This window comes from Leptonotus elevatus, chromosome 5 (assembly GCF_054856555.1).
Source record: "Leptonotus elevatus isolate MCC_2025b chromosome 5, RoL_Lele_1.0, whole genome shotgun sequence".
Classification (NCBI taxonomy): domain Eukaryota; kingdom Metazoa; phylum Chordata; class Actinopteri; order Syngnathiformes; family Syngnathidae; genus Leptonotus; species Leptonotus elevatus.
In genome coordinates, this window is record NC_141243.1 from 8,076,083 (window position 1) to 8,101,835 (window position 25,753).

The window sequence follows — 25,753 nt, forward strand, 5'->3', positions numbered from 1 at the left end:
TGTGGGCTTGATATTTTTGCATGTTTCTTTTGAAATTGATCATTTTTACTTTAGTTGATTAATTATTACATATACACAACAAATTGGTGGATTACTCATTTTTAAATCAGAAGTCAAGGATAATACTGTAGATTGTTCCATTTTTTTCAGTTATTGTAAAAAGGGTTAAAAAAAATCTGAATGTCGTATTTATTACACACGGCATTTTGAAATTGGACTTAAAAATGAGGACACATGATTTGCTTTTGCGGGACAAGTAAAAGGAAGGGGTGGGCCATATTTGACCCCTGGGCCTAGATTTTGACACCTGTGACCTAAATGTTTTTGGAATGTTAACCCTGGAGAGCATGGGAAAAAACATAAATTCCACACTTTAAGGCAAAGGCAGACGTGCTGACCACGAGTATTGTGCTGCTCATCTTAGTCATTCTAAATAAATATCATAAAGGTCTTGCATGAAAATGTATTCCAGGCGCCGATGTCAAGGGAGCAAAGAAGCCATCCAACGTGACATGACGGCAAAATAAAACCATGAGTGGGAGAAACTTTTTTCCTGGCAGATAATGAATTTTCCCTCCTGTCAGAGAACTAATTAGAGGGATGGCGAGCAGAGAGACTGTCAGCACAGTGACATCAAAGTGGAGGCGGCTTCTCACTTGCCGTTATTTTTGGTCGTGTTGTTTTACCTAAGCTGCTTTTATAGCTCCGAGCCCACAGCTATTGCCGCCATTGCCCAAGATAAGAAGTCACACAGAATTAAAGATCATATGTGTGTGCTGTGAAATACTAACTGAAACTGTGTGTGTTTTATAAGTCCAAACAAGCTGAGGGAATTGATGACGGGGGATGGGGAGGGGGGGGGGGGTTGACTGCAGAGGATTGTGTGCGTCTGTTGTTGTGGACACATCCACCTACACTTGTAATCCTCTCCGCGTTGGTGACCTTGACAAGCTATCGATTGAGGATGCGGGTGAAGGAAAAGGACGGTGAAGGAGCGAGAGCAAGATCTTTGAGGAGATCTTTGACCATATTCACAACTTTATTGGCGTTTACAAAAGTCAACTTAAGGGTAAAACATATGAGAAGCCCTAAAGAAGTATAAGTGGAAAAGAAAGAGGTGGTAAAGTGATACAATGGAGGGAAGAAAATTGAGATGGAAAGACCCTTGTGTCTCTCAGAAGTGCTTGTCCTGTCTCTTGTCCAATGGTCAACTTTTCTCAAAAAGAGCAAAATAATCCCCAACACTTTAGATGACATTTCTTTTCTTTCTTTTTTTTTTTACTTTCCTCACAGCGCGAGATGACGACGACTTCCTGAGCCTTAGCGAACTGCCCGAGACGTTCCCGTCAGACCCGCCCGAGCCCCTGCCGCACTTTCTGTTCGAACCTGACGAGGGCTACATCGTCAAGAACAAGCCGGTCAACCTCTACTGCAAGGCCACGCCCGCCACGCAGATCTACTTCAAGTGCAACAGCGAGTGGGTCCACCAGAAGGACCACACGGTGGAAGAACGCGTGGACGAGAACTCAGGTGAGGGATCAACCACACATAGCATGAAACATCAGAAGCGTTGGCCTACATTTACAATCAACATTCTCATATCCGCTTCATGAAATTGCATCAGTTTATTCCCTATATTCTATTCAATTCATTTTGTAGCTTTTCTCTTGGCTTCACTGCTCTCTGTACCATATACGTTATGTTTCAGATTTTTTTTTTATCAGAATTTAGCTTCTATGTGTTGCCATGTTGAAAATGTGGACACATTTTTCTATCCTCATTGGCTGGTAAATGTTATGGTCTTCTTCTTATGCCATCTTCCTCTAACCAGGAAGTTTCCTGTTAGCTAACATTCATTCAGCTAACTAGTTTACCCACCCAGTTCACAACTTTCCAGTTTTGTGTGAGTTTGTCTTTACTGTTTTGAGTTCTTGCTACAATTCTTTCCTCCAAAATCTAAATGGTGTTTGCCTGTCATCTTGTGTCATCCTTTGTGAACTAGCAATTAGCCTGCTAACTAACCTACCACGTTGTCCGACATTTCACGTTTTATTTTCTCTTTGTTTCATTCTGAGTCACAATTTGGCTGTTGTTCCCTTCCCGGAATCAAAAACAGTACAGCGCTGTCATCTTACATAATCTTCCACGCTGGACAAAGCTCTGCTGTTGCTGATGTGTGGTTCACAGTGGAACCTGCTGGTGCTTTGTGCATCATTTAGCGTCCCGGTTGTGTTTGCGAGTAACCAAGCCAAGACAGGAAGTGAGCCCAGCTTGATGTTTCCACTGATTCAGCTGTCAGTCGCACTAACGGCGACAAAGACACACAAGCACACACACGCACGCACACACACACACACACACAGACACACGGAGCAGAAAGAATGTTCTACTTGGTGTTTTGAGGATTGTTGTCACATCATGATTTAAAAGGAGACAAAACTATGTGCTTTAGTAGACACCACTAAACTGTAGATCATCATCGCTCAAATCTGTGTCCAATTGGCTTCATGCCTTGCTTTCCCTCTCTTCATTTTGTATTGTTTTTTTTTCTTTTTTATAGTCCATTTCTCACAGATTTCACAAATGCACGTCTGTGTACTTTGGTGTCCTACACAACAACAACAGAGGAGGGAAGATTGATAAATGTTTGGAGAAATGAGATGGTGCCGCCATTTCGTAAAATCGCCAATTCAATCGAAGTCAAGTGGAATGAAATTCAACTCGTGAGTGGGCTTCCCAAGCCCCTCATCCGTCGTATGCAGCACTGATGATGTAACTTATAAACATGTATGCAGTGTTTACGGGTTAATTACGCTGCATCTCTTCCAGTCGACCTCAGTGCTTCCAACTACAATGAAGGGCCGTGACTCTAGATTGAGACGTGTCCATATACCTGTAATATAAAAACCCATACAAATCTAACGGAGGTTCTCTGAACTACACAAATCGTTAAATTATTACCTCTCTGACAGTGTCAATCAAAACTGAACATAGCGATTTTTCTCTTCCCTGTTGGATCTCATTAGATGTGTGCATCTCTTCACTCACACAATCTTAATTGGCCATCTTATTATGCGCACCTAATTAAGACATGTGGATGTGTCAAAAAAGGAATAATAGTACTAGCTGGATGACAGCATGCATGCTGTATAATCATCACTGCTGTCTTTTGTCTCTTTTTTTTTTTTTTTTTTTACCTTCTCCGCATCCACCGCCTCTTCCTCATCATTTTCATCCTTCATTACGGGCGTCGTCATGCACCTGTACTCTCATTTATTATTCACCCTTTCAGACGCTCGTTGGCTAACCTATGGATACGTTTGAACAGCTCAGGCTGTGATGTGTAGATGATAAATCTAGATCTAATTCGGTAAGAAGTTGGATTAAATAAGCATCGAGCGATGGTTGATGTTGCGTTAATAAAAAGTGGATTAATCGCACACTCGGCTGGGCACCGCTCTCTTGCTCGTCGCTCGGGGGATGCTTAAGCTCCTTCTGGTACATCCTGATCATCTAACAACTCGGTTCAGTTTTTTTCTTTTTTTTATCCTTGGGTTGGATTTTATTTTATTATGTGCTTTGTTTGTCACTTGACGAATCATTAGGTACACCATCTAATGAGAAGCCAATATAAAAGTCGGCTTTTACAAAGATAAAACATATTTTAATTGACAAGGTCAGAGAAGCATTCATTTGACAATTTACTTGTTATTATTGTGGTTGTAGTTTGAGGAGGTAGCGTCCTCAATTGCGGCTAAATATAGCAGCAAAAATATTTTCAATTTGTTTAGAAGTTTCTTGTATTAGATTCAGCGAGTGCATCTAATGAAGTTCTCAGTGATGGTTTGAGGGCCCAAATGAGCGTAGGGTAGGTAGGTAGGTAGGTAGGTAGGTAGGTAGGTAGTAGACTTCACTGATCTGATCTGATCGATCAGGATTGGCTAATACTTTGCATTTATTGCAAAATTGGTGTTTGACAGTAATGTCTTAATTAGTTTTTTCCCCCTGTGCATTTCAGTGCCGTCACTTATACGTTTTGATTGGTAGGTAGAAAGATATATGAGGCATAGGTAGGTGGGTTGGTCAGTCAAAAGATGTGCTAGGGTAAAGGTAAGGGTAGGGTCGGTTGGTTGGTCAGTCTGTATGACTATAGAGTATGCAAGTTGGTAGGTCGGTAGCTACGTTAGGCTATGTTAGGGTTATAAGTTGCTAGGCAGTTTGGTATGTATTGCAATGCATCTCTTGTTCCGGGTGATGTTAATTGTGGTTTCCCGTGACCATTGAAGCCCCAACTGCTGTTCTTGTTTTCTTTCTAGCCAAGCTTCTATTCTTCCCACTCATCTTATCATATTTTCCCCCTGATCCCACATGCTTGCATTTTCTTGACATTGGCTGCAATGGAAGTCCTTTTATTTTGACAGCTTTCCACGTATGATCCGTGCATCTGCCGCCTCTCCGCTGCCAAATCCAGCGAGCGTGGTAATTCCACGAGAGGCCGGAATTCTTCGATCACAATCCTCCGCATATTCAACATCCTTTTTATTCAGCATTTTTCAACCAAATGTATTCATGGAATGTGATGGGTTAAGGAGGCAGAAGGAGTTGAGCCGCCTTCATGCTGTCATCTTGCCGGACAGCCACAACTAAACGAGCTTGCTGTTGCGTATGGCGTGCCAGCTGGTCACTTCCTGTTTCTCAGCAACAGCAGGCACAAGACCTCGAACCAGAGATGCAACCCGCCTGCCTGCAGATGGGGTTTTAATACAACACAATTATCAGCCTCCATTGGATGAAAACATGCATATGTCTAAGCCTAATTACACATAATACTGTACATGCCTTCAATTTTGACTTCAGTAAGTAAAAGGTGCGTTCTGTTGGGTTTAGCTCATGTCTATAATTTGTTAATTGGAGAATATTCCATTACTTTGCCTTTATAAAGTATAAAGGTTTTTTATATTGTGGCAAATAAAGAATCTTCACTCATTTGTTTTTAAAAAGTTATGAATTTATTTCTTTCAAAAAGTCTTCAGTTGCTTACTAACCTGATTTTTTATGTTTTTTTTCTCTTTAAATTGCCGTAAAAAAGAATAGTTTTCCATTACTTTGCCTTCGTCTTGAACTTTTTCCGAACCTGGTCATTAACGGGTACTTTGATTTGACTTCCTCTATTGAGTTGCTTACTTAGTCATTAACCATATGAAAAAAAAAGTCCTGTTTCTTCACAACTTGGCCATGGACCAGCCTCCCATATATTTGACTTTGTCATGACTAGTTTTCTAACTGAAGAGAGTTTATTTATCTTTGAAAAGCCTATGAACTTCGCCAATAATTGAAAATTATATTTTTGTTTTGCCTTTAACATGTCCTGATTTCGTTTCTAACTTGTTTGTCTGCCTTCAAAAAGTAGCAAGAATTAAAAATGTATATACTCCTACCTCTCTACTTCCAATATAATATTGCAGTATAGTAATATGAGTATTTTTGAAATGTATATACGCATTTTTATTTTCTACTGTATATAATTAATACAATAATAAAGATTATTATATCGGTATGAACAGTAGTCTATCTCGGATATTAACTCATTCATTCCCAGCCATTTCCACTGAAGCAACCCCCTTTTCTCCCGGGGCTGTTTTACTGGATTTTGACTGATTTTGCAAGGCCTGAAGAATATTGTGTTCTATTGCTATAAAAACATGGAACCTACCAAAAAGAAAGGTTAGTCTCTTCTTTCATCAGTAAAAAAATTAATACAAATCTATCCATTTCCTTTTTGCAGCAATTAGCATTAGATTATGTTTCATCATTATTCACAAACCTGTTAAACTGTGGTGAAAACAGCTGGTTGCAACATGGCCCTGGTTGATCTCTTATACTCTACTTCCACCTGTTGGCTGTTTTTTGTAATAACTACCATTACTTTAAGCGACTTCTTCAGGTCATATGTTTTGGGGACCATGGCAATATTTAAAATAGAACGTTTTTATACATTTTTGGGAGCAACCTTATAGACTACTCTATTTTTTTATTTATTTTTTTAGCATGAATAGTGGATGTAGTGAACTCATGCCCCACACCTGCGTGCAATAAATTACTGTAGGTTATATAAAACAAGGGAACAGAACAGTGTGTGGAGTTATTTGGTTTCTATAAAGTGCCTTACTTTGGCCATTATGAAGATGCTGACATTTTAGTACAGATGTATATTTCAGTGTAACTTTCCAAAAATTTTATATACACTACAATCGTAATCTTGCACAGTACCTTGTGGTGTGGTATGCTTTGGATTTGGAGATTTGTGTGTGCGTTTATATGTATGTAAACTATATTGTAGCGACTTTGCTTTTACTACACTTGCAATTGTTTTGTGTCACTTCTTGGCTTGAATCCTTTTAGGGTTATGTTAGGGATTATATATTATTCATTGGGTTCAATGGAAATTTATTTTGTATTTAAAGACAAAAAGGGTCCTTGCTCATGTGGGGATATTATCTTGCAAACTGTTTTTTTTTTTCTTTAACTAAAGTATATCGGTATATCTCCATTAGCATGGAGTGCACTAATGACATATGGTGCGCTCTCATACTTACTTTGTCTCCATTAGTCAGTGTGTGAATTATTAGCTTCGACCCGCATCTTCTCATTGACGCACACACAATACACACAGATACACACAAAGTATTGGCTCGGGTGATTTGTGACCTCCTTTCCTCCTTTGCTGCCATCGCACTTATTGATTTCTTCTCATCTTTACCTTCTCTCTCGCTCTTTTCCTGTCAATGTTACTCGTCTTCTCTGCGCTTTCTCTTCCTCACATCACTCCCACTTGCCTACCTCTTTGCATCTTTTAGCCCCCCATGCCCCTCCCTTATCTCTCAGCATCACTCCAATTTACTTTATTAACAACCATCACAATTTATAGGCAGCTCCATTACTGTGTTTCATTTAGGGTGTGTTTGTTAGAGTTTAAATGTGTGTGTGTGTCCTGGAACGTCCTTCTTGACTGCTACAACAACACACACACACGTACCGTATATATAATAGGTCTTCAAACATGGACCAGAAGGAAATATATTGCTCAATCAATGTCAGCATGGGAGAGCCACACGGCAACATGCACGCATGAACGCACGCACGCGCACGCACAGACGCAGCGGGGCTGTTCACTTGGACACGGTCCGTCAAATTGCTTGTTGTCCGTGTCCCACGTGACTTCCTCGCATAGACACAAATGTCATGATGCCTCTCTTGCTGTTGCCGTCATCCTGTCTTTGTCTGGGTCGCTCCATCTTTTTATTATTATTATTATTATTATTATATTTTATGATTTCATTTGATCCATTTTCTATACCGTTTGTCCTGATTAAGGTTGTTGGTTGCTTTGGGTGAGAGATGGAGTGTACTCTGGACTTGGACGTCAGCCAATAGTACGGCAGATTTCTGATGACAAATAGAAAAACAACTGGTCGTACCTAACAACAATTTGAAGGCTCTGATTTAATTTTAATATTACTAAATATTTTAAAGTTGTTTCCTTTTAAAGAATATTGTTCACATATGCGTAATCAACTTTTACATTTCTTTATTTCATCTTATTGTTAAGATGTGGGCTTCATTTATAGAGTACAATTACCTCTGCCAATGAACCTGTGTTTACATGGAAAGGATTTGGCTTAAACCAAAGTTGTCAAACTCAAGGTCCAGGGCCCAGATCCGGCCCACCACATAATTTTTTTGGCCCTGTAAACACATTTTACATGGACAAAAAAGTAATCATGCATAGCATAAAATGTATAGAAAAAAAACTTAATGTGTTGTCGTTTTTGTGTGTGCATTAATGTGCCTTTAAGAGGTGGAGCCTGGTGAGGTCAATATGTGAGTGTCTGGGCGTGAGCTGTGGCTGAAAACGTTTGTGTGCCGTGAGTGAGTTCCCGTTTAATTAACAGCTGAAAAGTGCATCGGTGGCTGTGGCTCTCCTTTCCCACATATTACAAGACAAGAGGGCATTACAAGACTAAATATAATAATACAAACCATAACAATAACAGTCGAATAAGTCATGAGGAGATCCACAAATATGGGTTATTAATAAGAAAGTGGCGTGTTATTATTTTTTTTCCTCCTTTCATATGCTTGGTATTACTTTTGCTTTCCCGTACCTGCGTGCCCTCCCTCCGTGACACTGACGAACGACTTAGAACAAACATTGAGATGTTTTTTCCCCCTTATCCTTCTTTGTTCCTTTTGCCCCCCTCCAAAGACGCGTCTGTTTGACCTGTCACATTTTGAACACGACATAGCTTTTAAGTGCTTTATTTCCTCTGCTTCCCTTATCGTCTTTTTCTGGAGCACTGAGCTTCAAACCGCTTCCTTATCACGTCCGTCCTTAACATAGTGACTTCCATTCAACTCGTCTCACTGTAACGTCTTTCTATTTCCTTGCTGCAGATGTTTGATAGCTTTAATGCTTTCATGCGCTCTGTCAGAAACGGAGGCGAAGGTGCAGTCGGCACTGATTCACCCCGTTTGTTGGACTTGAATGATGTCTTCTTTTAAGTTTTGGGGACGATTCTCTTGGCTTTGCCTTATTTGAATGCATGTCGGCGTCAGCATCCATCGTAGTCCTTACAGTCCTTTAGCTTAAAGAACTGCAATTTTTTTCAACATTTTTAAACAACTCCCAGGTGTTTTACCGAAACCTCTTTAACATGTCAAAATGCACCAAGGGTAAAGAATTATAGCACACTTAGCATTGCTTGTCACACTTGATGGCGGGTCTGTGTCATGCAAATGCTGACTGCAGCTGTTGAAAGAAAAGAAGAAAAAAGATGAGCAACAAATCTTGTGACTCTTTTTGTGTTTTGATTAAAGACTTCTCAGACTCGCTCCAAGGCTGGAGGTGGCCACCCATGCATGTCCAGACTGCAAGTGAATGGCGACTAGATGCAACTAATCAACACGAGTAGATGAGTCATGGACTTAGATTATAAGTGGCATTCTGTGCTGATGTTTAGGGGTTAGAGCCAAGGTATGGTTAGAAGTTTGGGTTAACAGCTCGGGTTCTGACCAGAACAAAGAGATCAGAACAGCTTATATCAATTCTAAAAAGTTTACACTTGCTCCTGCAAGTCAGCTGTATAATAGATTAAAAAATTATGTTACTGATCTTCATGTCACTGAATGGTTTAAAATCTGATTATTAGAGCCCATAGTTCAAAACAAACATGGTGAATCGGCATTTAGCTGTGATGGTGCACACAAATCTAATAAGATGCCCACAGAAGTGAAGTTAGCCCCAAGTGTAAATGCCTTTAAATCCAGGTGTAGAAAAAAAACGTTTCCCCATAGTACATATTAAGAAGGTCTTGTAAAGTGTTTCTGTTAGGGGTGTCAGGCGATCATTTTTTTTAATCGTAACTAATTGCATTCATCGACTTCAATTCACGATTAATTGTACATTTTATATTTGTTCTAAATGTACAATACGTTTTCATACTCTTGTTAACATAAAACTGGGGAAAATGGTTAAACTAATAGAAGTATGGCTGCATCTTTTAGTCATTGATACAATGATTTCTTAATAATTCATAAAATTCAGTTAAAATAAAAAAAATGTACTGTACTGTAAAAAAACGAGTGGGCTATTGATTTGTGTTGAGGTCATTTTTTCTGCCACTTCACATTTGTAAGACGTTGGTGACAGCTCAGTGCATTTTTCTTTTCATATTAAGAGCTATCTAAACTTTAACATGAAGTCACATGTGAAATTCTGCACATTTTGAAAATTGTAAAATACAACTTGAGCCTAGTCTCCACAAATATATGCATAATTATTAATTTAACGTAGATGTGTCTGCTGCGTTGCAACTGGAATTCCCCCAGTACAGGCTTTCCAAATAAGGGGTGGTCATTATTTGCGCGGTAAAAAAATAAGTGGCATTAAAAGGAACTTTTATCAATGCAATAATTTTGACACTTCTAGTTTCAATCTCACCCCCTTTTAAAAATATATAATATAATCTTGTTATTCTGCTGCACATTCTTTTAGGAATTCAGTAAACCCATTTTTATTTCTTTACTTAGCTTTTAAATGTCTTAAAGTCAGTTATTTGTAAAGGCCTTTGAACTGTGCGAAGTACTTTGTAGCCACCTTGTTTATAAAATGTGCTAAGTAAAGTTGCCGTGATAGACTTGAGAATGTTTTAGAAGTTCTTGACACACCTTATGAAAATACTCCACGCTTGGCATATTTGTGTATATTTGCAATCCACGTGTCAAATTTGGCTCGTCTGACTTCACTGCAAGAATCAACATCACATTAATAGCAAAGAGAAATGTCAAGGTCTCGCATGATTGACGGGAATGTCAGTGACAGTCTCCACTCGTTTGAATGCACCATTTTTTTTCTCACCAGCTTACCAAGCTGACATGAGAGTTCTCTTGAAGGGAAGTTCTGTCACGCAACAGAGACCCATCCAAGTTTCATTTCCTTGTTGCTGCAATGCTCTGATTCGGATATCCAAACAAAAATAAGAGACAGTGATCTGGAAGTTAGGTTGTCTTTGTTTACACTTCCGCCAAATTAGCCTCGCTACGCTAACCTTGGGAGATTTCTGTCAGCAAACATTTGGACTATTGGGGCTTCATTAATTTCAGCAGAACTACTCTTCAATATAGATGATTTTTTTGTCGTATATTCACTGTAATATGAGCGTCTCGCTGATGCTTGATCAGCTATTTCCTGTATTTGGGGGAAAAATGCACAAAACTGGCGTTTCCACTGTGTAATGAACAAGTAAGTCGCATGCTTGGGTAGCGGTTGACTTCCTACCTGTCACTTTCCCCTCTTGTGCACTCGTGCTGCGTTTTCTGCCTCAGTACAACTTCTTTGCTCGTTTTCACCGCAGTGCTCCTGAGCCTCTCGCTGCTTCTAATTGCCTCTTTAGCTGGCATTTTCATCGCCGCCTTTGCTCCCTTGCTGTGTCCCTCGTCTGCAGTTTTAGCCGGTGACGCCGGAGCAATCTCCCTTGTTAGCCTGCTAGCGGTAGTTCTCGCATTGTCAGTTTTCCGTGGCGCTACTCTTTGGCCTTCCGTCCTCTTATTAGCTCTTGTTGTGTACCTTTCCGGCAGTTTCCATGATATTCTACTGACGACCATTAAACCAGTATAATACTCACTGTCAGACCTCGCTACTGACTTATAGCTTCTTTCCTTTTTGGCCAGAACTTCCTGAGTGCCCTCGATTGATTTGAAATGTCATCAAAATACTTGTACAGATGGCTGTTATTTACATTTGAGATTTTAATCGTATTAGAGCTTGTAGGGTTAGCGTCGTGAATAACATTCATCTCTGTTGTCTCCCTTTGTTTTTTGCTTCTACTGGCAACTTCAACTCAGTCCTGATTGCCTCGCTACAGTCTTAGAACTTTTTCTTTTTGGCCGAAACTTCCTGAAAATCCTCAACGAGAAGTCTCCACGGAGATGGCTGGCATTGGTCTTTGTAACACCCCTGAACCCGAAATAAACCGACAAGATCTCTCGCATGGAACATTTTTGTCCGCCCACGCGTCCAAGTCCCCACGTACTTTTCCCTTAAAAGCCATTTTTCTATCCTCCGGGTTTAACATTTCATTTGGCCTCTCACACCTCTTAATCTTTCTCTCTAGTCTGTGTGCTTAACTATTCACTTCCTCCTCTGCCTCCTCATAATTCTTTTATTCCTAAAACATTTGCTGAGCGTCTCAGCAGTCCCATTTGATCCCATTGCCTTCTTGAAGGATACAAAGGATGTACAGTATATCTCCATTCCGTCTTTATTCCTTGCGCCTCTTCACTTTGACTTCCCCTTAGCTGCAGTACTGCTTGCAAAAGTATACATTAAAAAAAATGTTTTTTAAATTAACGTATTTATGTATTCATAAAATTTTCATGCAGATTTTAATGTTATTTATTTTTTCTAGTTGAGTTTTTTTTGCTTATTTATTTTTAAACTTGTCAAATAAAAATGTTGCAAAATTTACGTTTGACATAAAATACAGTTTTAAGTAATTTTACGTTATTTTTTTTATTGTGTAATGTTTTAATTTGTGTTTATTAAGTTATATGTTAACATTTTGATATTTGTATTACTCATTTCCAAAATTGCAAAACTGAAAACGTATTTTTTTTATTTATTTTTATTTTTATTTTTTGATACATTTTGTTAACTTTTCAATTTGAATATATGCATTGTATTTTTATTTTTCAGAACGTATACAGAATAGCACGCACTTGTTTTATTTATTTTATTTTCTATATTTAAAAAATCTGTAATTTTGTATTGATATTATTATTAGTAGTAGTAGTAGTAGTAAAAGTATTTTTTTTTTTTTTGCATATGAGATTATCCTTTACCTCTATCATAAGAGTCAAATCAGTAAATACAAGTCCCAAAATGCACTGCCATACATTTTCACATTGCGGTCTCACTTTGAGGCTAATTATTTTGTAGAACAACTTTTTTGGTCCAAATGCAACATAAACAATTGTGGGAATTCCGGTGGGAGTTCATGAGGTCATGTGTTTCAATTTTTATTGCGGTTTAACAAACATTTTGTAGTATAATGGTGCCGTCTGCTGTGTTTTTGCAGGTCTGGTTGTGAGAGAAGCCAGCATAGAAATAACCCGGCAGCAGGTGGAGGAGCTGTTTGGTCCGGAAGATTACTGGTGTCAGTGTGTGGCGTGGAGCTCCGCCGGAACCACCAAAAGTCGCAAGGCGCACGTACGCATTGCATGTGAGTACATTGCATATTCATTCTTCAAACCATTATGTCTACATCCACCTGAGATGATCTGGTTGCAATACTAAATAACAAAAAAAAAAAAAAAAGTGATTTAAAAATATGTTAATCGTTGTTATTAGGAACAAATAGAACAATATGCAGGACCAGTGACAGTCCTAGTCAGACCAGTTCTGAGGACAACTCCAATGGGGGAGAATTTCCCCCCGCAAACAGTGTTGTGACTGATTTCAAGAAAAAGGAGGAAATAATTTCTGTTTTGCTTCACCGCTACTATTTAACTTAAGTACTATTTTTTTTGCACTTGGAACTCCAGACATTCCAACATGACTCGGTCGTCGACAGCGTGTCGTCGTGGTCCGCCGGCGAAGTTAATAGGACGTCTGGGAGCAGGTCACTCGGGCGAACACAAGGAACGCCGGCTCAAATGAGACTTTTCAGTAGATGACAGCGTGTCGACAGAGAACCCCTGCTGTATTGTGGTTCAGCGTTTGCGCTCCACTATCTTGTTCATTTTTAAGTGATCATTTCATATTTCATGTGCTTTTACAGTATACAGGCATATTGCAATTTAGAGTTGCACACATTCTGTGTAGTACTCTAACATGTCAGGCAGCACCGTGGTCTATGAGAAAAAACGCAGTGTAATTAACAGCAAGAAGATGAGGGAGAGAAGGACCCCTACTAAGTTTTAGAGAGAATATATGCCTGTGAGTATTATGTTCAGTTAAAGTAGCAGTTTTTTGAAGGTTGATACTTAAACGTTAATCATAACATCAATGCTAATTTGCATTAGCTCATTAATGGCCTTTTGCGTTATATTTTAGCATTAAGCTAGCTGACTTTCATTAGACGGTATACAGTACTATGAAACATTTTAGTGTTTTAATATTTCAGTTTTCAATTCTCTTTTGTTGTATGCTCGGTTTGTATGTGTTTTTCCGTGTGTGTTAAAAGTAGCAATTGTTTGAAAGTGTATAATCTCTGTAAGATTTTTACTCATTTTTGTTAGCCTGTATGCGTGCAATTGTCGTTTACTTTATGTGTCAGTTTTGCAGTAAACTTCAAATGTGAGTGACAAATAACTCAAGGCAAGCTTTGCCTCTGAATTGGATACATTTGCAAGAGTGTTTCTTTCCTATCCTCAAAGTGATATTATACAACAGTCTCCGTTTTCTTGACAGCAAAAGACTGAAAACAGAGAGAAAGATCCTGAGAACCCGTCGTCACTGTACAGCTAAATACACAACCATGCTGGGGAAATAATTTTTAACGTTCCCACGGGTGGACACGGGGGCGCTTTACGTGACCTCGAATAAGCGGGCCGATCGCTTCTCGGCAAGCCGGACCCACGGCGGTCGTCTTGCCGGCGTCGTTGCCTCGGCTCAAATCAGCCGTGTAAGACGAGCAGGGACTTGTCAGGCAGTCAGGGAGAGGTGAATCCGGGAAGAAATAACCAATAACCTTTACGCCGCCTCCTGCGTTTTTATTTTATTGGTCGTGCTTTGCTGATGGAGTCGAACAGCCTCTGTCGTAGACGCTATCGCCGGACCAGACGGCGTTCCCGAGTGGGCTCGACGGGAGCAAATCCATCACGCTCTGCCCATCTTTTTAAATATTAACCAGGAAGCTGTTCTTGTAAAGGCTTTATTTATACACTTACTTACATGCTTTTATTACCTCCTCCCAAAGCCCTTGTGTTTTAATTTCCGTTTAATTGTCGTTAGCTGCAAAATCTACTTATCTCATTTTTGTGAAAAGTAGTCCAGGGGGCATAACAATTGGATAATCAATGAATTGATTGTTATGAATTGTGATTTTGTGTTTAAGTAATCGTGTCTGAAGAAGTCGGGGTAGTTAATGCAGTCCAATTAAACGATTCATTGATAAGAATTTGGTCAGTTGTGTGAATTTGGTTGTTGATTAGTCATGTCTAGAAAAACAATTAACTCATTTGCTCCCAAAAACATATAAATATGTTCTATTTTAAATGTTTTAAACGGAACCCTGACAAGTTTGCTGTATATTATTTGCTTGATTGTTACTAACATAACTATGAGATTAATTTCTCAAAAATAATTTCCATGTTGAAAAAAGCAAATTTACCCACAGTTCTAAACAGTTTTGTGAATAATGATGAAACCTAACTATAATCTAATGCTAATTGCTGCAAAACGGAAACAGATAGAATTTTTTTTTTTCCCTAATGAAAGAAGAGACTCTAATCTATATTTTGGTAGGCTCCATGTTTTTATAACAATAGAACACAATATTTTGTGGGCCTTGCAAAATGAGTCAAAATCCAGTAAAACAGGCCGGAGCAAAAGGGGTTGTTTCATTGAAAATGGCTGGGAGTGAATGAGTTAAACTTGTTTGCTGTCTAAAGAAATTGTGATGGCATAAAAATCTAATCATTTATGAAATGACGGTATTTGGTCAATTAAGTAGTGAATGATTAGAACAGTAAAAAAAAAAAAAGTCTCAGAAACTCATGCCTGAAAAGGACATGGGAAATCAGACATTTTGGTTTGAATCAGCCATTTTCTATCCGCCTTTCAAAGAAAATGTCTGCATTATACCTGACTGATACCAAATTTTAAACCATGTGCTGTATATTACACATATGAGTGATGCCATGTTGTTTCCCTTATAGCGGAAAATTGCTCAACAAGAAGGATCTATCTTATTCTGTGTTGCTTCGTTACATGGCTTGCCTGTACACTTCCTATTGGGATTAGTCCTTTTATTTATTTATTTTCCAAATCAGCTCAACCTCTTGACCTTAGCTGGGCCTTCGGCTCCGATTTGGATCTACTGACGGGTGATTACAATGCACAGTGGCGGCTTAAACTTGCTTTTTTTCCCTTCCCTCCAGCGCCTTTCTCGGGAGTCAGCATTCCTTTTCTGCATGCGTTTTGCGCTTTTTCCACTGTCGCGTCTCGCTTTGGCCATCGAGCTGCTCTGCATATTTAAATTGGGTTTTAACCTTTTAATTAAATAGACAATGGTGATCATTGTGGCATTATATTTCAAATCTAAGCATTAAGTACTGCAGGCCACACGTATACATACATTTACTCGATGAAACGGTGAAGTGAAATGCGGGCTTATCTGCGGCCACAAATGTGCATGTGCTGCATCAGCCGTGCTCTTTGGCCCCACAGCCATCAGGTCAAGTGTTTCTCCTTCGATGGATTAGCACTGTGTCAAGGTCGCGCGCACATGAGCGCACAGTCCAGATGACGGCAATTTGTTCTGCCACTTTCCTCTGAGACACGCGTGTGAATAGTAATCAACTGTCCAGACACTCGTAATGTCTGTCAGGGCCAAATGTCTTGTTGTGTTTATAACACTGATGTGTCACTTTCAGTCCTGTGCATAAGTCAAAACACGAGCTTTGTTGACTCGATGTACTAACAGCATAGCCTTTTACTTTACTTTAAAGTAAGGCAAATATTGGCAACATTTTAGTTGTGGTGCAGCTGGTCTACATTGAATATTTTTTAATTAATTTTCAATGTATTTAATGATACTATATTTTTTTACCTGATGTCATTTTACATTTTGTTTAATTTTATTTGATTTTCTTGATTTTATTTCTTAATGTAGTGGTGTAGTAGTGTAGTGTAATTAATTAAATGCAATAGTATGTTAATGTGTTAATTTTATTATTAAATTTTGATATGTACACACACTCACTGTATTATATTTCAAATTTAATATTCAAATATTAGTGCAATAAAAGTTAAAGCATTAACTTATTGATTAATCACAAAAAATTATCACATTAATCATGTAATAACGCAGATCAATCACACTATTAATTTTGACCGCAGATGATCCTTTAGCTTGACAGCAGATGGTTATGTTAAAGGTAGCGCAGGTTGTGTTTGAGTAATAAACATAAAAATAACTGCATGCATTAAAGTAAAGCATTTAATAAAAGTTTTGCGTATGACATTCAAAATATTTGTTGATGTCAAAATATGAGGTAATTTATTTTTCATTTTAAATTGTACAAGTAATTAACTGGGACCAAAATATATGGAAGACATATACATATATATATATATATATATATATATATATATATATATATATATATATATATATATATTCTACTCAGTTTACCCCAAACACTGACACATATTCGTATAAATACAGACACTCTCTCCGCAGTTCAGAAACCAAGCAAAAACAATAACAGACTCTTCAGCCTCAGTTATTTTGGCTTTTATAGATCCAAATGCAAACTGCAACTAACACACTCTGATGCCTCTCCGGCTGCGTCTCCTGCGCCGTTTTCTAAATGACTTCATCCAGAATCCAGACAGGCTTTGCGTTATGCCTGCAAAAGCAGAGAGACGCTTCCAAACACTGCAAATATATACATTATTTTTATAGAGTGACAGCCTGAGTTGATATGTGGTTGCGGAGGCGACGCTCCGCTCTTCCATCAAGCCCGCTGAGCATTTTCCCAGATGTGCCGAGCTGCTTCGGTGCGCTCGCTAAATCTTACAGCGCTGATAAAATACAGGCCATGTGTGTGAATGCTTTATGAAAAGTAAGTATTTGTTGAAAGCAACTTATTCTTAACCACGACTCACTTTTCAAAATCAAAAAATGCACTTGTACGCTTGTGATTTCACAAGCACGCCAGATTGAAGGGCTCATTTGAAGGAGATTGGAGCCGAGTTATTGCTGTAAATTGACTGCTTCAAACCAAAACGACAGACTTTTGTCTTTTCAAGCATGGACTCATTAGACATTTTGCTGGTCTACTACTCATAGTACCAACTCTCATATCATTAAGGGAAACAGGCTTCAGGGAATGAAGTTTTTAAATTTTTTTGGGCGATCACCTGATTTGCCAATACGCAAGAAGGAAAATTCCAATTCCTCAGAAGTTAGCATAGGCCATCTGAGGCCCTGTTCATACGGAAGCAAAGCCGGCTTCGTTCCTTACAGGAATCTGTACACAGAGAAACGTTTCAAGACATGCGTGTGTCCAAAAGAAGACGCTGAGGAAGTTTAACGGCTGTAATGTATATATATGCCAAGTCTAGAGTGGCGCGTTAGCGCAGCCACATGGAGTTAACGGAAAGCGTAGAAGAAGATATATATATATATATATACACACACACACACGTATACATACGTGTACATATAATTTAACGACTACAGCACAGCTATCCGCCATTGTTGACAGACTGGAGGTTCGTACGCAGTCACGCGAGAATCAAATTGGAGTATCCCACACATGTTGTTCACATTGGACCGTACGGGGCGCGTTTTGAAATCTTTTCACTCTGGAGCCCGGTTCCAAAAGTGATTGGTTTCAAGCTCCAAAACGGCGCAGCCGTGTGGACGAACTGCTCAAACGTAGTAAGAAACTTGTGCTGATACATTGAAACAGGCTTTTGGCCTGAGATTCAGTACATGGTTCAAATTTGGGAGTAATCACGCAAATGCTCAAGGACGAGCTTTTTGGGCTACATTACATCAGAGTGTAAGTAAAATGTAAAAATAAAATTGTGGGCTTTACTTTGACACCTTAGTCTGCTACACGCAATGATGACAACTGAAATCGTTCACAGTTTGGTGTTGCCCGTCTGGCTAGTATACATAATTTAATTTGGCAGCAACTGGATAAAATGTCCCTTCGAATGGCCCCTAAACATGGACAACGTGTGCCTAAAATGGCCACTTCAAAGCAAATTGTGAGACCTTCTGTTTCTTTTCAGGTATGAGTCCTTGAGACTTTTTTTTTAGTACATTCAAGATAGACATGCCCACCATGTTCAATGTTGCTAAGGAAATCTGGCTCAAGTATGTATGTACAGTATACTGAAAAAGTACCTTTCGAAAACAAAATATGGATGGGGGTGGGTGGACACTGTACTTGTAGGACAGTTACCACGGCAACAGTTTGGACTTTTTTGAAAGTCATCAAATCAGCATTTTTGTCCCTCCTCTGAGTTTCATCGCAATTAGTCATGTGATAGCAGGCGGCAGTCTAAAGGATGGAGAATGCGCCCGCTTATGTCAGCAAGATGTCTTTTTTGTTTATTCGCGGCCGTTCTCATTGCGGTCGGAAAGCCCTCGTTGGCTGGCAGGGACGGGATTACAAAGCCCGCCCGAGACTACGCCAAAACGAGCCAACCGCCATCTGAGAAAAAGCTCTGATGTTGCTTTATAAGAAAACAACTGAAAATGTCCTCAACGACTTATGGAAGTTGAGTTTTGGCGCAAGTGCTCGGCACCCGTTGAATTTGCCGTGTAAGCAATTCTGCTTAAAATGAACAACATGAGTAATATGGAGTGCGGCGTGGAAAGAAAAACACCAAGTGACAAACTTGTTGCTGCAGTTAAGTTAACATACGTTAAAATGCTGGGGCATCACAGTGGTCAAGTGGTTAGCATTATGTGCTATGGAGCAGATGTGTATCAAGATGAACATTTGGAATATAAGTCTTATATAATTGTACAAGATGAAAACAATCACATTTGTTTTGTTTGGGGTTACAAATTGATACTATTGGAACGTCACAGACTAGCTTTCACGTTATAATGTGAAATTTATCATGTTAAAATGAAAAACCTAAAATTTATCACATTATAATGTGATAGTAACCTTCCTCCTGTTGTTGTTTTTTTAGACAAACAGATAGCCTTCTTTTCAACTAAATAGTTCCCTGATTTCATGCTGAGTCAAATTGGCAGTAAATTGAGGTGAGATTATCATTATTTCAGTATTTTGGGAGGAAAAATTAGGTAAGCGCAAGACCCTTGTGCACAGGGGGATGACGATATTTACGCCATATGCACCAAAACGGACGTGGAAAATATGAATAGGCACATAAATTGATGTGACCGGTCAGAACTGGCCTCCAGGCTTTGAGTTTACTGCAGTGGTTTTCAAAGTGTGGTGCTAATACTACCTGTGGTACACAGGTTCCGTCTAGTGGTACGTGAAAGTACCACTAAATCACTAAATTAAACGTTTAAACTGTACATCCAGTTTAATTTCAATACATTTGCGGTTTATTAGTTTATTTAGTTATAATTTCTATTTAATTTACGTACAGTAGTTTATGAATGAATTTTTAACTAAGGTTTTTAAGTGCAGTAGAGTGCAATGCTACAGTGGATTAAAAAATAAAATAACTCATGTTTTTGATGCGACAGTTTTTTTTATGTTAGTCACATTGGTGGTGCTTGAAGTGCTTAGGATCTTTTTAGGTAGTACTTTGTGTAAAAAGTTTGACAACCGCTGTTCTAGAGCGTCGTATAAGGATATTTCCGCGATGCATCCGAGAGTTTTCATTGCTGACAAGCTCTCACTTTGCACTTGATTCCCTGAGCGGCGGCGGGGAAAGACTGCTAGTGATTTGGCAACGGGAAGCATGCATCCCGGCTCCTTTTTTGCATAATTGCTCTGAAATGTGCTTATGCGTAGGATGCCTGCAGGCCGCCAGCCGACCGCAACGCATAATAACAGTCTCAGTTGAAGCCTGCGGAAGAAGGAGAAGTTGAGGACGGAGGGGAGATATTTAGGGGGCGGGGTTATTTAATGTTTATATGAGTCTGCCCTCTGCGCTTGTCAGGCCTTTTTGCCTTCTAAAAGTTGTTTTGGAGAATTTTTCATTTGAATTTATGGAGCTGGATGATGTTATCTGTGTGTGGGAGTGAAGTGGGGTCAGTGGATTGATGTGACACAGCTGTCCCCCATCAAAATGCACATTCCCCTTGGGTGAAGTATTTGCTTGAAGGAGACATTATCCCATTTTTACACAATTTTAAACAGTCCCCAGGTGCCTCCAACCGCCCCCTTCCCCCACCCCCCAAAAATGGTCTGGCTTTGGTCAAAATACCCCAAGGATCAGGAATTACAGCACACTTGTCATTCTTTCTAAACAGCCCTGGACTAAGCAGGCTGTTTTGTCTTGCGCAAATGCGCCACTGCTCACCCGCTCACAATACAGTGCGGCTATTGCCGAATAGAGCATTTTACAATGGGCGACTAAGTACAAAGAGCCTCCATGTAGACAGTAAAATCACAGAAAGCGCGGGAATACCCGAAAAGGAAAAAGTGGAAGGTGTTTGACTGGCCAAGTTAATCACCGGACCTTAACCCAATAGAGCATGCATTTTACCAATTTAGACTGAAGGGAGAAGCCCCCAGAAACGATCATGATCTGAAAGAGGCTGCAGGCCTGGACAAGTATTTCAAATGAAGAATGCAAAACAGTCTAGTGAAGTCAATGGGTGGCAGGCTTGATGCCGTCATTGCAAGTTAAGGTTAAAATATAATATTCACATTAGCTTAATAATGCCCGTTCCAACTTCCAATAATTTTACTCACTTGAAAAGTGGGTGGCTTCAAACAAAATGTATCCTGTCTTGAGTTGTTTAACACTTCTAGATGTAAATACCATGAAAAAAAAGCTCAACAGATCTTTTGGCTAATATTTATCTTTTGATCTGAAACTCAAGTATACAACAGAAATAAATCAGATTCTTGTAGCTAATCTGTGCATCCAGCATCACTGCAGCTCTGCTTATTCTTCGGCTTTGATATGATAGTAGTTCTATCATATCAAGTTCCCGCAGGATCGAAACAGAGCCCTGACACGTATATGAAAAACCATGATTAATTGTCACCCCCTCCAAAAAGATTTGTAATTGAAGATCTGAAACTGCAAATTTACAAGTAACAAATTGTGAATAGGCAAGGGGAACACCGTAGTCCGAAAAAGAAAATGGCAACTCTTTACCCTGGTTGTTGCCAATCAGGGCTGGACTGGCCATCTGGCATACAGGGAAGATGCTTAGTGGGCCGGCCTCTTTTAGGGCCGTTGCAGTGCTTTTTAATTATTATTTTCCTACATTTTACCCAAGAGACTGGCACACAATTAAGAGAGACTAGTCCGGTAATCCAGTTCGAATATAGGTCGTAAACTCATCAATAAACATCAGTGGCAGAACAACATGTTAGGCAGGAGTCAGGCTGGGCCAGGCCAGACCAAGTCAAGTCAAAATGCCAGGGCCGATATTTTTATTAAATGTGATGTAACAATATGTCCAATATCTGAGCAGCTTTTTGTTGATGTTGTTTTTTTTTTAAATCACATTTTCCAACATAGGCAGCTCACAACGGATTTACTTGATTGTCTAATTCCACACGTAATGGGTGGGGCAGGCACTCCAGAGAGCCAAGTATTTGTATACAAGCACTTACAAGTCACTTTTCCATAATGTGCCCCCCTTTAAAGTATTCTTTCTGCTGACGTGAACCCACGCTTTATCCTGGAGCTTAGCTTCAGCGAGTTTAACGCTAACGTGTCGGTGTGCATTCATCATCCCCCGAGCTTGTCGGCGCTAATCTCCTTTAATTTCATCTTCAAGGAAATCGACTCTGACTAATTAAGACCAGGAAATTGGTCACAGATTTTGGCTGGAAATCCCCCCTCTTATTATTTCTTTTGTTTGATTGTTTTTGCGGTTCCAGTGAAGTGTCCCGCTGAGGCTATCGTCTACGTTTGTCTCGATTGCCTCAATCGCTGGCGTGTTTAATGTCTCTCTTTCACTTCCTCTTGCTATGTCCCACGTGTGTTGCGTGGGGAGCCGCATGTGCGGGAATTGGGGAAGGGGGATAGCACTCCGGGCGATTACCCCCTTATCATCATGCTCCGTTTGGGCCGTCACCCCCTCAGGAATTGATTGTAGTATAAAGGCAACGATGCTTGTTGTCCCCGCGTGACTCCTTTTAAACATGACGCAGTTCCACCAGGAACAAGAGAAAACAAATTTGATATATTTTAATTAGTGTATTATTCTGGGTATTTATACAACTTTGAAGTAAAGGGTGTGTATTATGGAAAATTTAATATTTCATTTTTATGTGTAAAAATACATCTCTGGACTCTGGAATTGCTGCCCACACATCATGTGTGAAATTACAAAACCACATAAAGCTTTTGTGGGCTGCCTATTTCCCAAAATATGTTTATAAGTAATCTGCTTTGAATGGTGATAAATTGTGACATTACAGCGGGCATAATTATATTTACATTTTGGGCTGGGCTAGGTTAGGATTCGCTATTTTGAGCTGCTGGACTACTGCCACTCCCTGTTGAAGTTTACTATCAAGCTAAACATAAAACAAAGACAATTACATATTGTATATTTTAAACAAACCTTACGACAGTCAGTTTAGCCTAATGCTAACAAACAATGCTAAACGCCATAGACGGGTTGTCAAATCGCAAATGTGCTATGGTGCTGTAAGCCTTTGGCCAACTGATATTGGAACACCAATGGTGGAGCAAGACATAGACAGACGTTACAATACAGTGGGCCCCCGCTATTTGCAAGGAAGAGGGACCTGGCCGGCCTGTAAACAAAATCCACATGTAATTGATGCACATTGTAATGTATTGGACACAAAAATAAACATTTAGTATACCGCAGAAGGACTAGGTATTACCTTAATTACCCCCTGCTGGTAAATGAGCTTGAACTTTTTATAGAGCAGTAGTAGTGTGGTGCGATGAGAAGCAAGAATATAGAATATAATTAGACCGAATGATTTTAAGTAATGTCCATTGAAAAAAAACAGAAAACATTTTTAAAGTACTTTTTACATTCAATTTAATTATGTCTTTAGGTTGTTTTTTTTAATAATGTGCAATATTATACATTGTTAAAAGATGATTAATTTGACCGAATAAAAAGATGATTTAAGATGTGGATGTTTTGAGTTAGTACCATGTTCATGGAACAAATTAACGCGTATCTCAAGGCACTGCTGTATTACAGGATAGAGCGCCGTTCGTTATGTAAAGTGTGATGTAATTCTTGAGCTATGGAGTATTTTGATAAAAACTTGTCCCGGACCTGACACCTGAGAACTGTTTCAATTTGTATCTACTGCTGCAGATCTAAACAACGGCATGTTCCGTGTTTGTCACTACAGCGTTATAGAATCTTCTATACATTATGTGGTAGGTGAGGAGCGCGCAGGTGTTGCGGCTCTTCTCGCCATGCGGTCCTGCTCATCATTCCATCCCACTGTGCACCTGCTCTCTTGACTTTTACCAACCTCCCTCTGAAAATTCAATACTTTGCCTTCTCTTCCTCACGGCTGAAACCTGTAACTGTGTGCGCGCGTGTGTGTGTGTGTGTGTCACAGTAGACAGACAAGGTGAGCGTGTGCTTGGCAACCAAGGAGAACGAAAAGACTCAAGGACGACACACACACACATACGTATGCACAAGCGAACACACTTTCAAGGATCACGTCGACTAACAAAGTGGCTGGTGAACTTTTTCAAAGTCAAACATCTTTGGTAAAGAATGGTGGTGAAATAATTTTAAGGGGAAAAAATGCCACACATGCCGGGTTATACAGTGTTTTTTTTTAAAAATATATTCCTACTGGAAATGGAAAATTGTATTTTCTTTTAACTTTTACACCTCAGGGATGTTGTAGTTCCCACATCTAAGGTAAGTTTATTAAGTGTATACTTATGTACTGATTTATCACGGGGATACTGGATGTTCCAGACTCACCCTAATATATTGTATATTTACACACTTGCCGAGCACATCTAACTCTATTGAAACACGCATTTTAACTCATTGTAAACATATTTGAACACAATAAACTAATAGTGAGCATTAAGTGTATTTAAAAAAAAAAAAAAAACAAAGTCTGCATTGTCGTGTCCGTGTACACACATGTGCCTTTAAGAGGTGTTATGTCTAATGTGAGCGGTCTGAGTGCGAGTGTATGGACATGAGCTATGACTGACAACATCGTCCTCATTATATTTGTGTTTTACTGTTCCAAGTAAAGGCTGAAAAGTACATTGGTTAGGGCATTACAGTAGTTACGTACTGTATACTGTAAAAAAAAAGATAGCTAAAAAAAAATACAATATAGCATACGCAGAATGATGAACCGCAATGCGAGGGAACACTGTGATTTCAGTGCAACAATTATGACAACTTCTAAATCCATCAACTGTAACTTATTATCTCAGTTCAGACAATTTGAACTCTGCTGCTAACCAAAAGAGCAGCACGTAAACAGTCTCTTACAAATCACAGTTCACCTGTTTTCTGAAGCTGAGCTGCGATTGGTTGTTACCTGAGACCTGCGCAACTGTGATGTCATCTTCAGTTGACAGCAAGTGGCAAAATGGCCGCCCCTGAGATGGATAAAAACAGCTGGATTTTGCTGCATAACTCATATTCCACTAATGCAATATTAACCAGAATGCCATATTTGACATCTAGCATACTTACTTACGGTCACTACCACAATGTTGTTTGGCTTTTACTTAAGCAACCAATATAAATCTAGTTAGACCATCTGATGTTCATGTTGCAGAAATGCCACCTGAATATTCAGTTGCTTTGGGTATGCATCATCCCTTGACCACAACCCTGCTGAGAACAAGTGAAGCACCCTCAAAGGAAGATAAATATCTATATTTTTGTAATTGTACATATTTAGAACACTGAGTGTGGACAAACATAAACTAATTAACACAATTTTCAAAATGGTCAATTTAGCAAGTAAGTAGGTATTATATAAGCTGATATAAATGTTGATGATCAAAATTTCCATTGTATTGACTATTTATAGTAAGCAAATGTTCCACAGTTGTTGTTTTTTTGTGGCCTTTGTCTAAGTAAATCAAACTATTTACTACCGGTTTCCCAGGAGGTTCGCTAGCTTGCATTCATAAGATGTGCCTGATCTCTACCATATGTTTCCTTTTTGAGGAAATCCATCAGAGCATATTTGATCAGTGGCATAAATAACGTCCGTCGCCGAGTCCCGCCACACCACCCACAAAACTCCTCTCGAGTTACCCGTTTTGTTTTACGGCCTCTTACCGCGCTGGTTAATTGTTTTAACATCATATCTTCAGGGATATATGCTTGGATACTGTATC

The 25,753-nt window shown here is 39.3% G+C and overlaps 1 protein-coding gene across 2 annotated transcripts in view; it reads left to right on the top strand.

Annotated features, from left to right (window-relative positions):
* LOC147173524 (netrin receptor UNC5C-like) overlaps positions 1 to 25,753 on the top strand; it is a 184,357-nt gene that overhangs the window by 98,414 nt on the left and 60,190 nt on the right. For both annotated transcript variants that reach the window (XM_086076068.1, XM_086076069.1), the window contains exons 2-3: positions 1,294 to 1,530; positions 12,636 to 12,779. In XM_086076068.1, coding sequence (XP_085932194.1) covers positions 1,294 to 1,530; positions 12,636 to 12,779 — 381 coding nt within the window. The remainder of the gene's footprint in view (positions 1 to 1,293; positions 1,531 to 12,635; positions 12,780 to 25,753) is intronic.